Source organism: Pezoporus flaviventris, unplaced genomic scaffold (assembly GCF_033815535.1).
Source record: "Pezoporus flaviventris isolate CSIRO_AGI_PZ_B2104156 unplaced genomic scaffold, CSIRO_AGI_Pfla_v1 ptg000091l, whole genome shotgun sequence".
NCBI lineage: Eukaryota > Metazoa > Chordata > Aves > Psittaciformes > Psittacidae > Pezoporus > Pezoporus flaviventris.
The window spans coordinates 849631-862042 of record NW_026892639.1 but is presented as its reverse complement, the minus strand read 5'-3'; the positions used below and the strand labels follow the sequence as shown (position 1 = coordinate 862042).

Here is a 12412-nt window from a genome sequence, read left to right as displayed (position 1 = left end):
CCAGAACCCTTTGTGCAACATCTCTCTCCCTGGGCATCTTGGGAGAGCATCTGCAGGGGAAAGGACAAGACAAAGGCATGGACTGGGCTGCTACAGAGATTTAATGAGGCAAAATAGGGGAGCGAGGTCAATCAGAGTAGAGGTCACAGAGCACGGAGCATCACGGTCAGAAAGGAGTCTGTGACCGCCAGTGGAGTGCCATCTTCTGTGTCCCTGGGCCCTTCCCCAGGGCCGTCGCCAGCAGCTTTAGCAGGGGAGGCACCTACTGCCACCGTAGCGGCCGCCCAAGCCGGAGAGGCCCAAGCTGGAGAGGCCAAAGCCCCCGGAGTTGATGGGCACTCCCTCGGAGCTGAGGATGCTGCCAACGGCAGCGGAGGTGGAGGAGCCCACGGCGGTGTTCTGCGGGAAGGAGCTGAGGATGGGGCCGGGCAGGGTCACCACCACGGGGGAGGGCTGGATGAAGACATTGGAGTCCTGGCACTGCCTGACACAGGGCTCATTGCAGCTGTTGGCCAGCGGGGTCGGGCCGCAGGGCTGGCAGGGCACGCACGGGCTGTAGCAGGACATGTCTGGATGCGAGAGCTTCACCTGGAGACAGGGCAGGGGCAAGCAGAGCAGGGACATGGGTTAGGAGCAGACTCTCACTCCACGACCAAGGATGAAAGGCATGCTCCATAGACAAGAGCTGGAGGCTGTGCAGAGAGGCGCTTGGACTTTTCCTTTCTCTGAGAAGACCCCTGCCTATATTGACTAAGCCCAGGAAGGTCCACACGAACTCTGTAGCCCTGGGGACACCAAATGCAAGCCCCAAGCCCTGTCCATGTCATAGACAAGTCCAGGTCCATGTCACACTTTCCGCCCTCTTCCCTTCACTGTAGGAAGAACTTCCAAGACCCAGCACAAGACAAAGAGGCAGGTATGTCCTCAGAAATGTCAGTGGAGGAGAAGGATGAGAAAGAGCTTCACACTCACCTTGTCCTCAAGGAGATGGAAGCGAGAGCAGTGGATGAGAGAGCGTGGAGAATTTCCCCTTTTATACTGCTCCTGTGCCGCCCCAGGCCCACAGTCACTGCACACGGGCAGTAATTTTCCAGCAGATTCACCTCCAAAGAAAAACGCCCACCTAATGGCACCTGTTGAGGTTTGGTTTCCATCAACAATACATGTCCTCATTTGCGACACACCCACCAGCTTATGGAAGATCCTTTCAAGTACCAGGATGAGAAGCCTAAGAATTTCCTGTGCAGGAACACATCACTACGGGCAGAAGACAATTCCCAAGGGGATCCCCATGGATTTGGGTTCTTCCTCATTACCTGTGAGGTGTGTTGGGGCTCAGGACAAGGTCTTGCTTTTCGCACACTCCTCCCTGCAAATTGGCTGGGGCTTTGCACCCTGGCCAGCCAGAGACACAGGGTTCTGGCCAAGTTTCCAAAGCTCCTGCAGCCCCTGAGCTATGGGAGCTGTAGCAGGAAAGTCCTGCTGAGGGCGATGGCCATGAGGTCATCCTGGAGCCCTGGACTTGGGTGATGCCCTGTGCTCAGAGCTCATTTTCACAGGGCAGGGATGGAACTGCCCTGGCCGCAGGGGAATTGAGCCCTGTGTGGACATGGGCTGCACTCCTGGCTTGTCCTCACACCAAAGGCTGACACACGCCAGGCCAGAATTAGAGTGTGACTCACTACGGGTAGGAAGAGTCTATCCCAGGAACCTTGCCGATGGAAGGCATTCTCCTGCCCTCCTGGAATGCGTCCCAGCTGCCTCCAGGGCTGCAGGGCAGGGAAGCGCATCGCTCCTTGATGTGCTTTGAGAGCTGGTTTCATACTCAGAGGTGTTCTGAGCACTCCTCCTCCTTGAGCATCCCCAGGCATGTGGCACTGGGGGATTCTGCAGCCCTCATTGCTTGGGCAGTTGGAAGAGATTTTCTTGCCTCCCCAGTGGTGCTGGGTTGTGTTCCACCCTGAGGAGGCCTTTGGGGCGTGGGATAGGAGGAAGGACAGAGCCCTAATGGCCGGAGCAGACGTATCGCCCCAGATTGAGGGATGAGTCCCAAACAAAGGGGAGATGTTTTCTGCAACCCTTTCTTTCCCTCCATGTTATGTTGTGGAGCGCATCCTCAGGAAGAGAAGCCTTTGGGTATTCTGCTGACATGTGCAGTGTGGGGAAGAGCTGAGCTTCTTCCTGCAAAGGAAGTTGCCAGCAGCCATGCTTCACTGCCCCAAGCCAACATCGCATGTGCCTGTTTGGGACTATTCAAATACCTGGGGCTTCTCTTCTGCTCCCTGGTGTGATTCTCCCTGGGATAGCCTTGGGCTCCTCATCCCGGGACATGAAAGGAGCTGCATGGCAAGTTCATCACATCAGGAATGAGGAAATGAAATGGCAGCATTGATGGAAACCAAACCCCAACCTGTGCCATCAGGTGGGTGTTTTGCTTTGGAGGTGAGTTTGTTGGAAAATTAGTGCCTTTGTGCAGTGACTGTGGGCCTGGGGCTGTGCAGGAGCTGTATAAAAGCAGGAACTTCTCCTCACTCCCTCATCCACTGCTCTCGCCTCCACCTCCCTGAAGACAAGGTGAGTATGAAGCCCTTTCTCTACCCCTTTCTGCTTCTCCTCCTCCTTTGAGATTTCTCAGCACTTTACTGCCCCTTTGACCCATGAGCGCCTTGGCTTTTCTTGTCATGGGGAATAGGGAGGAAGATTTTCCATGGCTGGATCTTGGCTGAGGAGACTTCTGAGCTCTGGGGTTGTTCTTGGTCTATCTTGGCAGGGATCTTCTGAGGGAAAGGAGAAGCTTAAATGCCTCCTTGTACAGTCTCCAGCTCTTGTCTACCGAGCATGCCTTTCATTCTTCCTGGTGTGGTGAAAGGCTGCTCCTGACACTTGGCCCTGCTCTACTTGCTCCTGCTCTATTTCCCAGGTGAAGCTCTCGCATCCAGACATGTCCTGCTACAACCCGTGCGTGCCCTGCCAGCCCTGCGGCCCGACCCCGCTGGCCAACAGCTGCAATGAGCCCTGTGTCAGGCAGTGCCAGGACTCCAATGTCTTCATCCAGCCCTCCCCTGTGGTTGTGACCCTGCCCGGCCCCATCCTCAGCTCCTTCCCTCAGAACACCGCCGTGGGCTCCTCCACCTCCGCTGCCGTTGGCAGCATCCTCAGCTCCGAGGGAGTGCCCATCAACTCCGGGGGCTTTGGCCTCTCCGGCTTGGGCCTCTCCAGCTTGGGCGGCCGCTACTGCGGCAGGAGGTCCTTCCCCTGCTAAAGCTGCTGGCGATGGCCCTGGGGAAGGGCTCAGGAACCTGGAAGATGGCACCGCACTGGGGAAGGAGCCTTTGGTTGCTGCTTCCAGAGCAGCTGAGCAACCCCAGCACCTCTTGAAAAACGACGGGGCTTGGCCGGTCTGTCGCACAGCACAGCCCACACCGGCCTCTTCTATTGTCTGTAGTGGGGCCTCCGTTCCCATTTTTCTATTTTGACTGATTAAATTTCTTCTGCATCCCAACCCATGCCTTTGCCTCATCCTTTTCACTGGAGATAGTCCCCCAAATGCCATGTGTCTCAGGTGTGGTTCTGGGATGGGGTTTTGGAGATACTTGTGCTCTGACAGGTAACACAGGCTTGCTTCTGATATTTGTTACACATTGGGTGAACCTCTGCTTTCTAAACTTCTCGACCTATCTTAGTCTGGGCAGAATGACCAGATGCTCTTCAGTGAACATTGCTACTCCAGTAATGACTTTTGGTCTCCCACTAAAGCATTCTCTTCTCCACGCTCAGCAAAATCTGTACTGTCCTCCTATCATGGCCAGCCATGTTCACCAACCTCCACACCTTCCTAGCTACTCACTACCTCACTTCCTGCCCTGAGTCTGACAGTCACTTGGGCCTCTCCAGCTTGGGCCGCCGCTACTGCGGCAGGAGTTGTCTCCCCTGCTAAAGCTGCTGCCTGCACTGAGGTGTCCACTTGGGTCAACTTCTTTTCCCTGTTTTGACTCATTAAAGTTCTGCTGCATCCCAGCTTGCGCTTTTTGTCTCATCCTTTCCCTTGCAGATGCTCTCCCAAGATGTCCACGGAAGAGATGTTGCTCAGGGCTGGTCCTGGGAGGGTGTTGTTGAGGATAGTTTTGCAGTGACTGTCAGAGCAGGCTGGCAGTGAGTATGTCATCCATCAAATGACCCTCTACTTTCTTAAAAAAGTCTGCCTTTTGGGGCTGGGATACAATTACCCCACATTGGTCAGAACCTTCAATCCACTCAGCTGTGCACACATTTCCTGTTCTTCAGTAACTTCAACATTTTCAGGTAGGTATTGTGGAGTGAATGTGGTACTGACAAGACACAGCAGTTGTTTCCCAGGCGAGGCCAGGAGAAACTTGTCCTTACCACAGCTTTCTCAAAGAGAAAGAAATGTTTCAGTGAGGGACCCTATTGTAGAGTCATATAATTATAGAACCATAGAATGATTTTGGTTGGAAGAGACCTTTAAAGATCATAGACATCAAACTCCATACTATGGGCAGGTACATCTGTCACTGCACCATGTTACTCAAAGTTCTGTCAAACCTGATGTTCAACACTTCAGTGATGGAGCATCCCATCTTTCTCCAGGCAATCTTTTCCAGTGTCTCACCTTCATCAACATAATAAATTTCTTCCTTATGTCTAACCTTCACGACCCCTATTTCAGTTTAAAAGTGTTTCTCCTTGTCCTGTTAGGACAGTCAGAACTCTACTTTGGACTTCTAAGTTCCCTCTATATGTTGAAAGGCTGCAATAACATCTCCACATGGACTTCTCCACGATGAAAACACCCAACTCCCTCAGTCTTTCCTCATCTGAAGGAGCTGAAGGCATCTGATAAATTTTGTAGCTCTTCTCTGGACCTACTCTAACAGGTCTATGTCTTGTCTCTACTGGGGACACCGACTGGCCTCAGTGTTCCTCTAATGAGTGAGAACTAGAAGCAGAGAATCACTCCCCCAGTGTGCTGGCCATGCTTCTTTTGATGCAGCCCAGGATGTGCTTGGCTTTCTGAGCTGCCAGCACATACTGCTGGCTTCTGCCTTGTTTATCAACCTCCAGTGTCCTTTAGTCCTCAAGCTTTCATCTTCCAGTCTGTATTAGTATTGCCCAAGTGCAGGTGCAGGGCCTTGCCCTTGATCTTGTTGAATATCCTGAGTTTCACATGAGATCATTCCTCAAGCTTGTCAGGGTTCCTCTGAACACCATTCCTCCTTTATGCATGTCAGTTGCCCCTCAGCTTGGTGTCCTGGAGCAGCTCTCTGAGGGTGCACTCAACACCACTACCTGTGTCACTGACGAAGAGATGAAATAGTATTGCTCTCAGTACGGACCGCTGAAGGAAACCTCTTGTCACTTGTTTCCACTTGGACCTTGAGCTATTCACAATAACTCTTTGCAGCCAAAGTGCCCTCAGAACAATTTCACTTGCAGCAGGCAGTAATTCTCAGACTCACATCCAAACAAAAATATCTTATGTCAGAGGTTGTGTTTTGATCATTTTAGTGCTGAGCTTCAAACGTGTGGTTAAAACATTGCAGATAACAAGCCTAAGCTTTGGATATTGGTGCATGGTGGGTGGAAGTGGTGTGCAAATAGCTGGATGGGACACTGCTGGGAGACCTGACTTGAACTGACCAAAGGACTATGCCATGCTGTATAACATCATGCTCAGCAATAAATTTGTGGGCAGTCTTTCCAAAGAGGTCATTCTTTGGAGCATGCCTGGGCATCCTCTGCTGGTGCAAGGTGCTGGGCGCTGCCTTTGTGACACTTGGGTTTTCTCGTTTTTCCCCTTCCTCTCATAGACTGCCACACAGGCTCACAGGCAGAGAATATCCCATTTGCCCTGCTCCTTCCTTGTTATGCCCTAGGCTTCCTGGGAATGTTTCTGGAGAGCGGGAGCCAGGAAGAGACTCAGGGCAGGAAGTGAGGTAGTGAGTAGCTAGGAAGGTGTGGAGGTTGGTGAACATGGCTGGCCATGATAGGAGGACAGTACAGATTTTGCTGAGCGTGGAGAAGAGAATGCTTTAGTGGGAGACCAAAAGTCATTACTGGAGTAGCAATGTTCACTGAAGAGCATCTGGTCATTCTGCCCAGACTAAGATAGGTCGAGAAGTTTAGAAAGCAGAGGTTCACCCAATGTGTAACAAATATCAGAAGCAAGCCTGTGTTACCTGTCAGAGCACAAGTATCTCCAAAACCCCATCCCAGAACCACCCCTGAGACACATGGCATTTGAGGGAGTATCTCCAGTGAAAAGGATGAGGCAAAGGCATGGGTTGGGATGCAGAAGAAATTTAATGAGTCAAAATAGAAAAATGGGAATGGAGGCCCCACTACAGACAATAGCAGAGGCCGGTGTGGGCTGTGCTGTGCGAGAGACCGGCCAAGCCCCGTCCTTTTTCAAGAGGTGCTGGGGTTGCTCAGCTGCTCTGGAAGCAGCAACCAAAGGCTCCTTCCCCAGTGCGATGCCATCTTCCAGGTTCCTGAGCCCTTCCCCAGGGCCATCGCCAGCAGCTTTAGCAGGGGAAGGACCTCCTGCCACAGTAGCGGCCGCCCAAGCCGGAGAGGCCCAAGCCGGAGAGGCCAAAGCCCCCGGAGTTGATGGGCACTCCCTCGGAGCTGAGGATGCTGCCAACGGCAGCGGAGGTGGAGGAGCCCACGGCGGTGTTCTGTGGGAAGGAGCTGAGGATGGGGCCGGGCAGGGTCACCACCACTGGCGAGGGCTGGATGAAGACATTGGAGTCCTGGCACTGCCTGACACAGGGCTCATTGCAGCTGTTGGCCAGCGGGGTCGGGCCGCAGGGCTGGCAGGGCACGCATGGGTTGTAGCAGGACATGTCTGGATGCGAGAGCTTCACCTGGAGACAGGACAGGGGAAAGCAGAGCAGGGACATGGGTCAGGAGCAGCCTTTCACCACACCAGGAAGAATGAAAGGCATGCTCGGTAGACAAGAGCTGGAGACTGTACAAGGAGGCATTTAAGCTTCTCCTTTCCCTCAGAAGATCCCTGCCAAGATAGACCAAGAATAACCCCAGAGCTCAGAAGTCTCCTCAGCCAAGATCCAGCCATGGAAAATCTTCCTCCCTATTCCCCATGACAAGAAAAGCCAAGGCGCTCATGGGTCAAAGGGGCAGTAAAGTGCTGAGAAATCTCAAAGGAGGAGAGAAGCAGAAAGGGGTAGAGAAAGGGCTTCATACTCACCTTGTCTTCAGGGAGGTGGAGGCGAGAGCAGTGGATGAGGGAGTGAGGAGAAGTTCCTGCTTTTATACAGCTCCTGCACAGCCCCAGGCCCACAGTCACTGCACAAAGGCACTAATTTTCCAACAAACTCACCTCCAAAGCAAAACACCCACCTGATGGCACAGGTTGGGGTTTGGTTTCCATCAATGCTGCCATTTCATTTCCTCATTCCTGATGTGATGAACTTGCCATGCAGCTCCTTTCATGTCCCGGGATGAGGAGCCCAAGGCTATCCCAGGGAGAATCACACCAGGGAGCAGAAGAGAAGCCCCAGGTATTTGAATAGTCCCAAACAGGCACATGCGATGTTGGCTTGGGGCAGTGAAGCATGGCTGCTGGCAACTTCCTTTGCAGGAAGAAGCTCAGCTCTTCCCCACACTGCACATGTCAGCAGAATACCCAAAGGCTTCTCTTCCTGAGGATGAGCTCCACAACATAACATGGAGGGAAAGAAAGGGTTGCAGAAAGCATCTCCCCTGTGTCTGGGACTCATCCCTCAATCTGAGGTGATACGTCTTCTCCGGCCATTAGGGCTCTGTCCTTCCTCCCATCCCACGCCCCAAAGGCCTCCTCAGGGTGGAACACAACCCAGCACCACTGGGGAGGCAAGAAAATCTCTTCCAACTGCCCAAGCAATGAGGGCTGCAGAATCCCCCAGTGCCACATGCCTGAAGATGCTCAAGGAGGAGGAGTGCTCAGAACACCTCTGAGTATGAAACCAGCTCTCAAAGCACATCAAGGAGCGATGCGCTTCCCTGCCCTGCAGCCCTGGAGGCAGCTGGGACGCATTCCAGGAGGGCAGGAGAATGCCTTCCATCGGCAAGGTTCCTGGGATAGACTCTCCCTGCCCGTGGCGAGTCACACTCTAATTCTGGCCTGGCGTGTGTCAGCCTTTGGTGTGAGGACAAGCCAGGAGTGCAGCCCATGTCCACACAGGGCTCAATTCCCCTGCGGCCAGGGCAGTTCCATCCCTGCCCTGTGAAAATGAGCTCTGAGCACAGGGCATCACCCAAGTCCAGGGCTCCAGGATGACCTCATGGCCATCGCCCTCAGCAGGACTTTCCTGCTACAGCTCCCATAGCTCAGGGGCTGCAGGAGCTTTGGAAACTTGGCCAGAACCCTGTGTCTCTGGCTGGCCAGGGTGCAAAGCCCCAGCCAATTTGCAGGGAGGAGTGTGCGAAAAGCAAGACCTTGTCCTGAGCCCCAACACACCCCACAGGTAATGAGGAAGAACCCAAATCCATGGGGATCCCCTTGGGAATTGTCTTCTGCCCGTAGTGATGTGTTCCTGCACAGGAAATTCTTAGGCTTCTCATCCTGGTACTTGAAAGGATCTTCCATAAGCTGGTGGGTGTGTCGCAAACGAGGACATGTATTGTTCATGGAAACCAAACCTCAACAGGTGCCATTAGGTGGGCGTTTTGCTTTGGAGGTGAATCTGCTGGAAAATTACTGCCCGTGTGCAGTGACTGTGGGCCTGGGGCGGCACAGGAGCAGTATAAAAGGGGAAATTCTCCACGCTCTCTCATCCACTGCTCTCGCTTCCATCTCCTTGAGGACAAGGTGAGTGTGAAGCTCTTTCTCATCCTTCACCTCCACTGACATTTCTGAGGACATACCTGCCTCTTTATCTTGTGCTGGGACTTGGAACTTCTTCCTACAGTGAAGGGAAGAGGGCGGAAAGTGTGACATGGACCTGGACTTGTCTATGACATGGACAGGGCTTGGGGCTTGCATTTGGTGTCCCCAGGGCTACAGAGTTCGTGTGGACCTTCCTGGGCTTAGTCAATATAGGCAGGGGTCTTCTCAGAGAAAGGAAAAGTCCAAGCGCCTCTCTGCACGGCCTCCAGCTCTTGTCTATGGAGCAAGCCTTTCATCCTTGCTCGTGGAGTGAGAGTCTGCTCCTAACCCATGTCCCTGCTCTGCTTGCCCCTGCCCTGTCTCCAGGTGAAGCTCTCTCATCCAGACATGTCCTGCTACAACCCGTGTGTGCCCTGCCAGCCCTGCGGCCCGACCCCGCTGGCCAACAGCTGCAATGAGCCCTGTGTCAGGCAGTGCCAGGACTCCAATGTCTTCATCCAGCCCTCGCCAGTGGTGGTGACCCTACCTGGCCCCATCCTCAGCTCCTTCCCACAGAACACCGCCGTGGGCTCCTCCACCTCCGCTGCCGTTGGCAGCATCCTCAGCTCCGAGGGAGTGCCCATCAACTCCGGGGGCTTTGGCCTCTCCAGCTTGGGCCTCTCCGGCTTGGGCGGCCGCTACTGTGGCAGTAGGTGCCTCCCCTGCTAAAGCTGCTGGCGACGGCCCTGGGGAAGGGCCCAGGGACACAGAAGATGGCACTCCACTGGCGGTCACAGACTCCTTTCTGACCGTGATGCTCCCTGCTCTGTGACCTCTACTCTGATTGACCTCGCTCCCCTATTTTGCCTCATTAAATCTCTGTAGCAGCCCAGTCCATGCCTTTGTCTTGTCCTTTCCCCTGCAGATGCTCTCCCAAGATGCCCAGGGAGAGAGATGTTGCACAAAGGGTTCTGGGACTGGGTGTTGGATATTATTGCGCAGTTATTGTCAACATGGGTTTGCACTGAGTTTTCTCAGTCATGAATTCTGTGACTCTCTTGTTTCTGAACTTCTCTGCCAATGTGGTGTATAGCAGGACTGAATGACTGAATGACCCAGTCACTACCATCAGCTGGGTGCATACACCTCTTCCTTTTCCTTGGGAAGCTCAGCGTTGTGAAGAAGGCAGTCAGGAGAAGAAAGGATGAATGGTTATTGACAGGGCAGCATCAACACCTTCCCCAGAAAGCACAGGAGAACTTGCCCTTTCGCAGCATTGAGATTTTGAGTCCTTGGCCAAGCAGCTGAGTCCTTCCTCCTCATTGCCAGCCCTATCCCTGCCAGAGGGCAGAGGCACAAAGGCCATCCTGGCATGATGGGATCACAGCGTACTCAATTAGAAAGTACCTCCAGAGGTCATAGGGCCCAACCCCTTGCTCCAAGATCAATCAGACATGAGCATCCAAGCCCTGTTACTGCACTACCTCCCCAGGCAACCTTTTCCACTCCTTGACTCTCTTCCTGGTGAAAACCAGTTGCTGCCGATCGAGTCCAAACCTCTCATCTCTCACAGTGAGCCCGATGTCTCCAGTTCTCCAACCACACTCTGCCACAGTGAGCACTGTTGAGCCTGGATCTGTGCTCTGGGGGACCTCACCATGGCTACACCTAAGCTGCTCTTAGGTCTCCCACCAAAGCCTTCTCCTCACAATCTGCAAAGCCCACGCCCTCAGCCACTCCTCCTAAACACGTGCTCCAGGTCCTTACCAACTTGGACACCCTCTGCTGAACTCATGCCATTTGGTCAAGGTCTTTCTCCCATTAGATCTTTCTTGTGTTAGAGCAGTGTTTTAGAGCCCAGCTGGTGAGTGCTGAGCAGAGTGGGATGAGTCCTATTGGTATTGGCCATGATGCCGATGACAGTCCTTTTTGTGCAGAAACAGTTTTGATGGTGCTACCAGAAAAACTGGCCCTGCCTTAGGCTGCTGCTTGTCAGGGTGGAAGCATGTGCGGACAGCTAGGGCTGGTTGCGGCCATGCAGGGATCTGGGTGGACATGTGGGATCTTACCCAGTTCTCTCCTGCAGCAGTTCAGCTGCTCCCCTTTCTCAGCCAAAAGCCTCTGCAGCCTTTGCCTCTGGTCACCGCACTGCTGGTGAGAGCTCCTGGACAGACCCTTGAGACACTAGGCCTGCACACGCTGCCTCTTCCTCACCTGCTCCCGCTCTCCAGAAGCATCCCCAGGAAACGCTGGGCACAGGCAGGGAAGGAGCAGGGCAAGGAGGATGTTCTCTGCCTGTGGGCCGGAGTGACAGTCTATGAGCGGAAGGGGAAAAAAAGAGAAAACTCAAGTGGTGCAAAGGCAACACCGGGCACCTCACACGAGCAGAGGATGCGCAGCCATGCTCCAAAGAACGGACACTTTGGAAAGACTGCCCTGAGTCTTTCCATTCACAACAATTGTATTAACAACCACTACACACTCATCCCAAAAACCCCATCCCAGAATCACACAGAGAAACAACTCTATCCTTGGGCACCTTGGGAGAGCATCTGCAGGGGAAATGATGAGAGAGAGGCATGGGTTGGGATGCAGCAGAACTTTAATGAGTCAAAACAGGGAAACAAGGACACAGTGAGTGGAGCTCCTGGTGCAGGGAGTCCAAAGGCAGAAAGCAGTCGGCATCCCCAGTGCGATGCCAACTTCTGGGTCCCTGGGCCCTTCCCCAGGGCCGTCGCCAGCAGCTTTAGCAGGGGAGGCACCTCCTGCCGCAGTAGCGGCCGCCCAAGCCGGAGAGGCCCAAGCTGGAGAGGCCAAAGCCCCCGGAGTTGATGGGCACTCCCTCGGAGCTGAGGATGCTGCCAACGGCAGCGGAGGTGGAGGAGCCCACGGCGGTGTTCTGAGGGAAGGAGCTGAGGATGGGGCCGGGCAGGGTCACCACCACGGGGGAGGGCTGGATGACGACATTGGAGTCCTGGCACTGCCTGACACAGGGCTCATTGCAGCTGTTGGCCAGCGGGGTCGGGCCGCAGGGCTGGCAGGGCACACACGGGTTGTAGCAGGACATGTCTGGATGGCAGAGCTTCACCTGGAGATAGGGCAGGGGCAGGCAGAGCAGTGACATGGGTTAGGAGCAGCCTGAAGCCCACCACAAAGCAGCCAAGCAATAAGATGGAGTCATGAGCTTGTGGCTGCGTAAGGAGTCCCACTGCCTTCAGCTTCCCTTCAGTGCAAAAGAGCCCTGCCAAGAGCAACCAAAGCCAGAAGGTCACCACCCAGACCATTGCTCAGCCAAGACCCAGCCTAACTCCATGCCAAAACTACTACCATTTTTCCTGTCCTGTGACAAGCTGCTTCAACTCCAGTGTAGGATGAAGGAGCAGGTTTATGCTGAGAAATCTCAAAGGAGGATGAGGAGAAACAGTAAGACAATGAGAATGAGAAAGAGTTTCATACTCACCTTGTTCTCAAGGAGATGGTGGCGAGAGCAGTGGATGAGAGAGTGAGGAGAAGTTCCCCCTTTTATACTGCTCCTGCACCGCCCCTGACCCACAGTCACTGCACACGGGCAGTAATTTTCCAGCA

General features: G+C 54.0%; 4 protein-coding genes and 1 pseudogene across 4 annotated transcripts; 2 read left to right on the top strand and 3 right to left on the bottom strand.

Annotated features, from left to right (window-relative positions):
- Positions 1-201: 201 nt before the first annotated feature.
- LOC133280896 (feather beta keratin-like) lies at positions 202-12395 on the bottom strand. The gene is made up of 2 exons (XM_061475947.1): positions 12288-12395; positions 202-588 (listed from the first exon to the last, which is right to left on the bottom strand). Exon 2 carries the CDS (start codon positions 565-567, stop codon positions 247-249), a length of 321 nt encoding a protein of 106 aa, XP_061331931.1. The 5' UTR covers positions 568-588; positions 12288-12395; the 3' UTR covers positions 202-246.
- On the top strand, positions 2352-3362 carry LOC133280890 (feather beta keratin-like). Its single transcript, XM_061475927.1, has 2 exons — positions 2352-2442; positions 2921-3362. The coding sequence occupies exons 1-2, from the start codon at positions 2380-2382 to the stop codon at positions 3260-3262; spliced, it is 405 nt and encodes a 134-aa protein (XP_061331911.1). The 5' UTR covers positions 2352-2379; the 3' UTR covers positions 3263-3362.
- LOC133280888 (feather beta keratin-like) lies at positions 6501-7440 on the bottom strand. Its single transcript, XM_061475925.1, has 2 exons — positions 7381-7440; positions 6501-6884 (listed from the first exon to the last, which is right to left on the bottom strand). Exon 2 carries the CDS (start codon positions 6861-6863, stop codon positions 6543-6545), a length of 321 nt encoding a protein of 106 aa, XP_061331909.1. The 5' UTR covers positions 6864-6884; positions 7381-7440; the 3' UTR covers positions 6501-6542.
- On the top strand, positions 8649-10032 carry LOC133280912 (feather beta keratin-like; annotated as a pseudogene).
- LOC133280895 (feather beta keratin-like) lies at positions 11500-12118 on the bottom strand. Its single transcript, XM_061475946.1, has one exon. It carries the CDS (start codon positions 11949-11951, stop codon positions 11574-11576), a length of 378 nt encoding a protein of 125 aa, XP_061331930.1. The 5' UTR covers positions 11952-12118; the 3' UTR covers positions 11500-11573.
- Positions 12396-12412: the final 17 nt, after the last annotated feature.

Excerpts from the sequence above, each read along its gene's own strand:
- LOC133280896 (XM_061475947.1), bottom strand. The coding sequence starts at position 567 with ATGTCCTGCTACAGCCCGTGCGTGCCCTGCCAGCCCTGCGGCCCGACC.
- LOC133280890 (XM_061475927.1), top strand. The coding sequence starts at position 2,380 with ATGGCAGCATTGATGGAAACCAAACCCCAACCTGTGCCATCAGGTGGG. Across the intron at positions 2,443-2,920 it reads GTGGGTGTTTTGCTTTGGAG|GTGAAGCTCTCGCATCCAGA; the intron begins GTGAGTTTGTTG and ends TCTATTTCCCAG.
- LOC133280888 (XM_061475925.1), bottom strand. The coding sequence starts at position 6,863 with ATGTCCTGCTACAACCCATGCGTGCCCTGCCAGCCCTGCGGCCCGACC.
- LOC133280895 (XM_061475946.1), bottom strand. The coding sequence starts at position 11,951 with ATGTCACTGCTCTGCCTGCCCCTGCCCTATCTCCAGGTGAAGCTCTGC.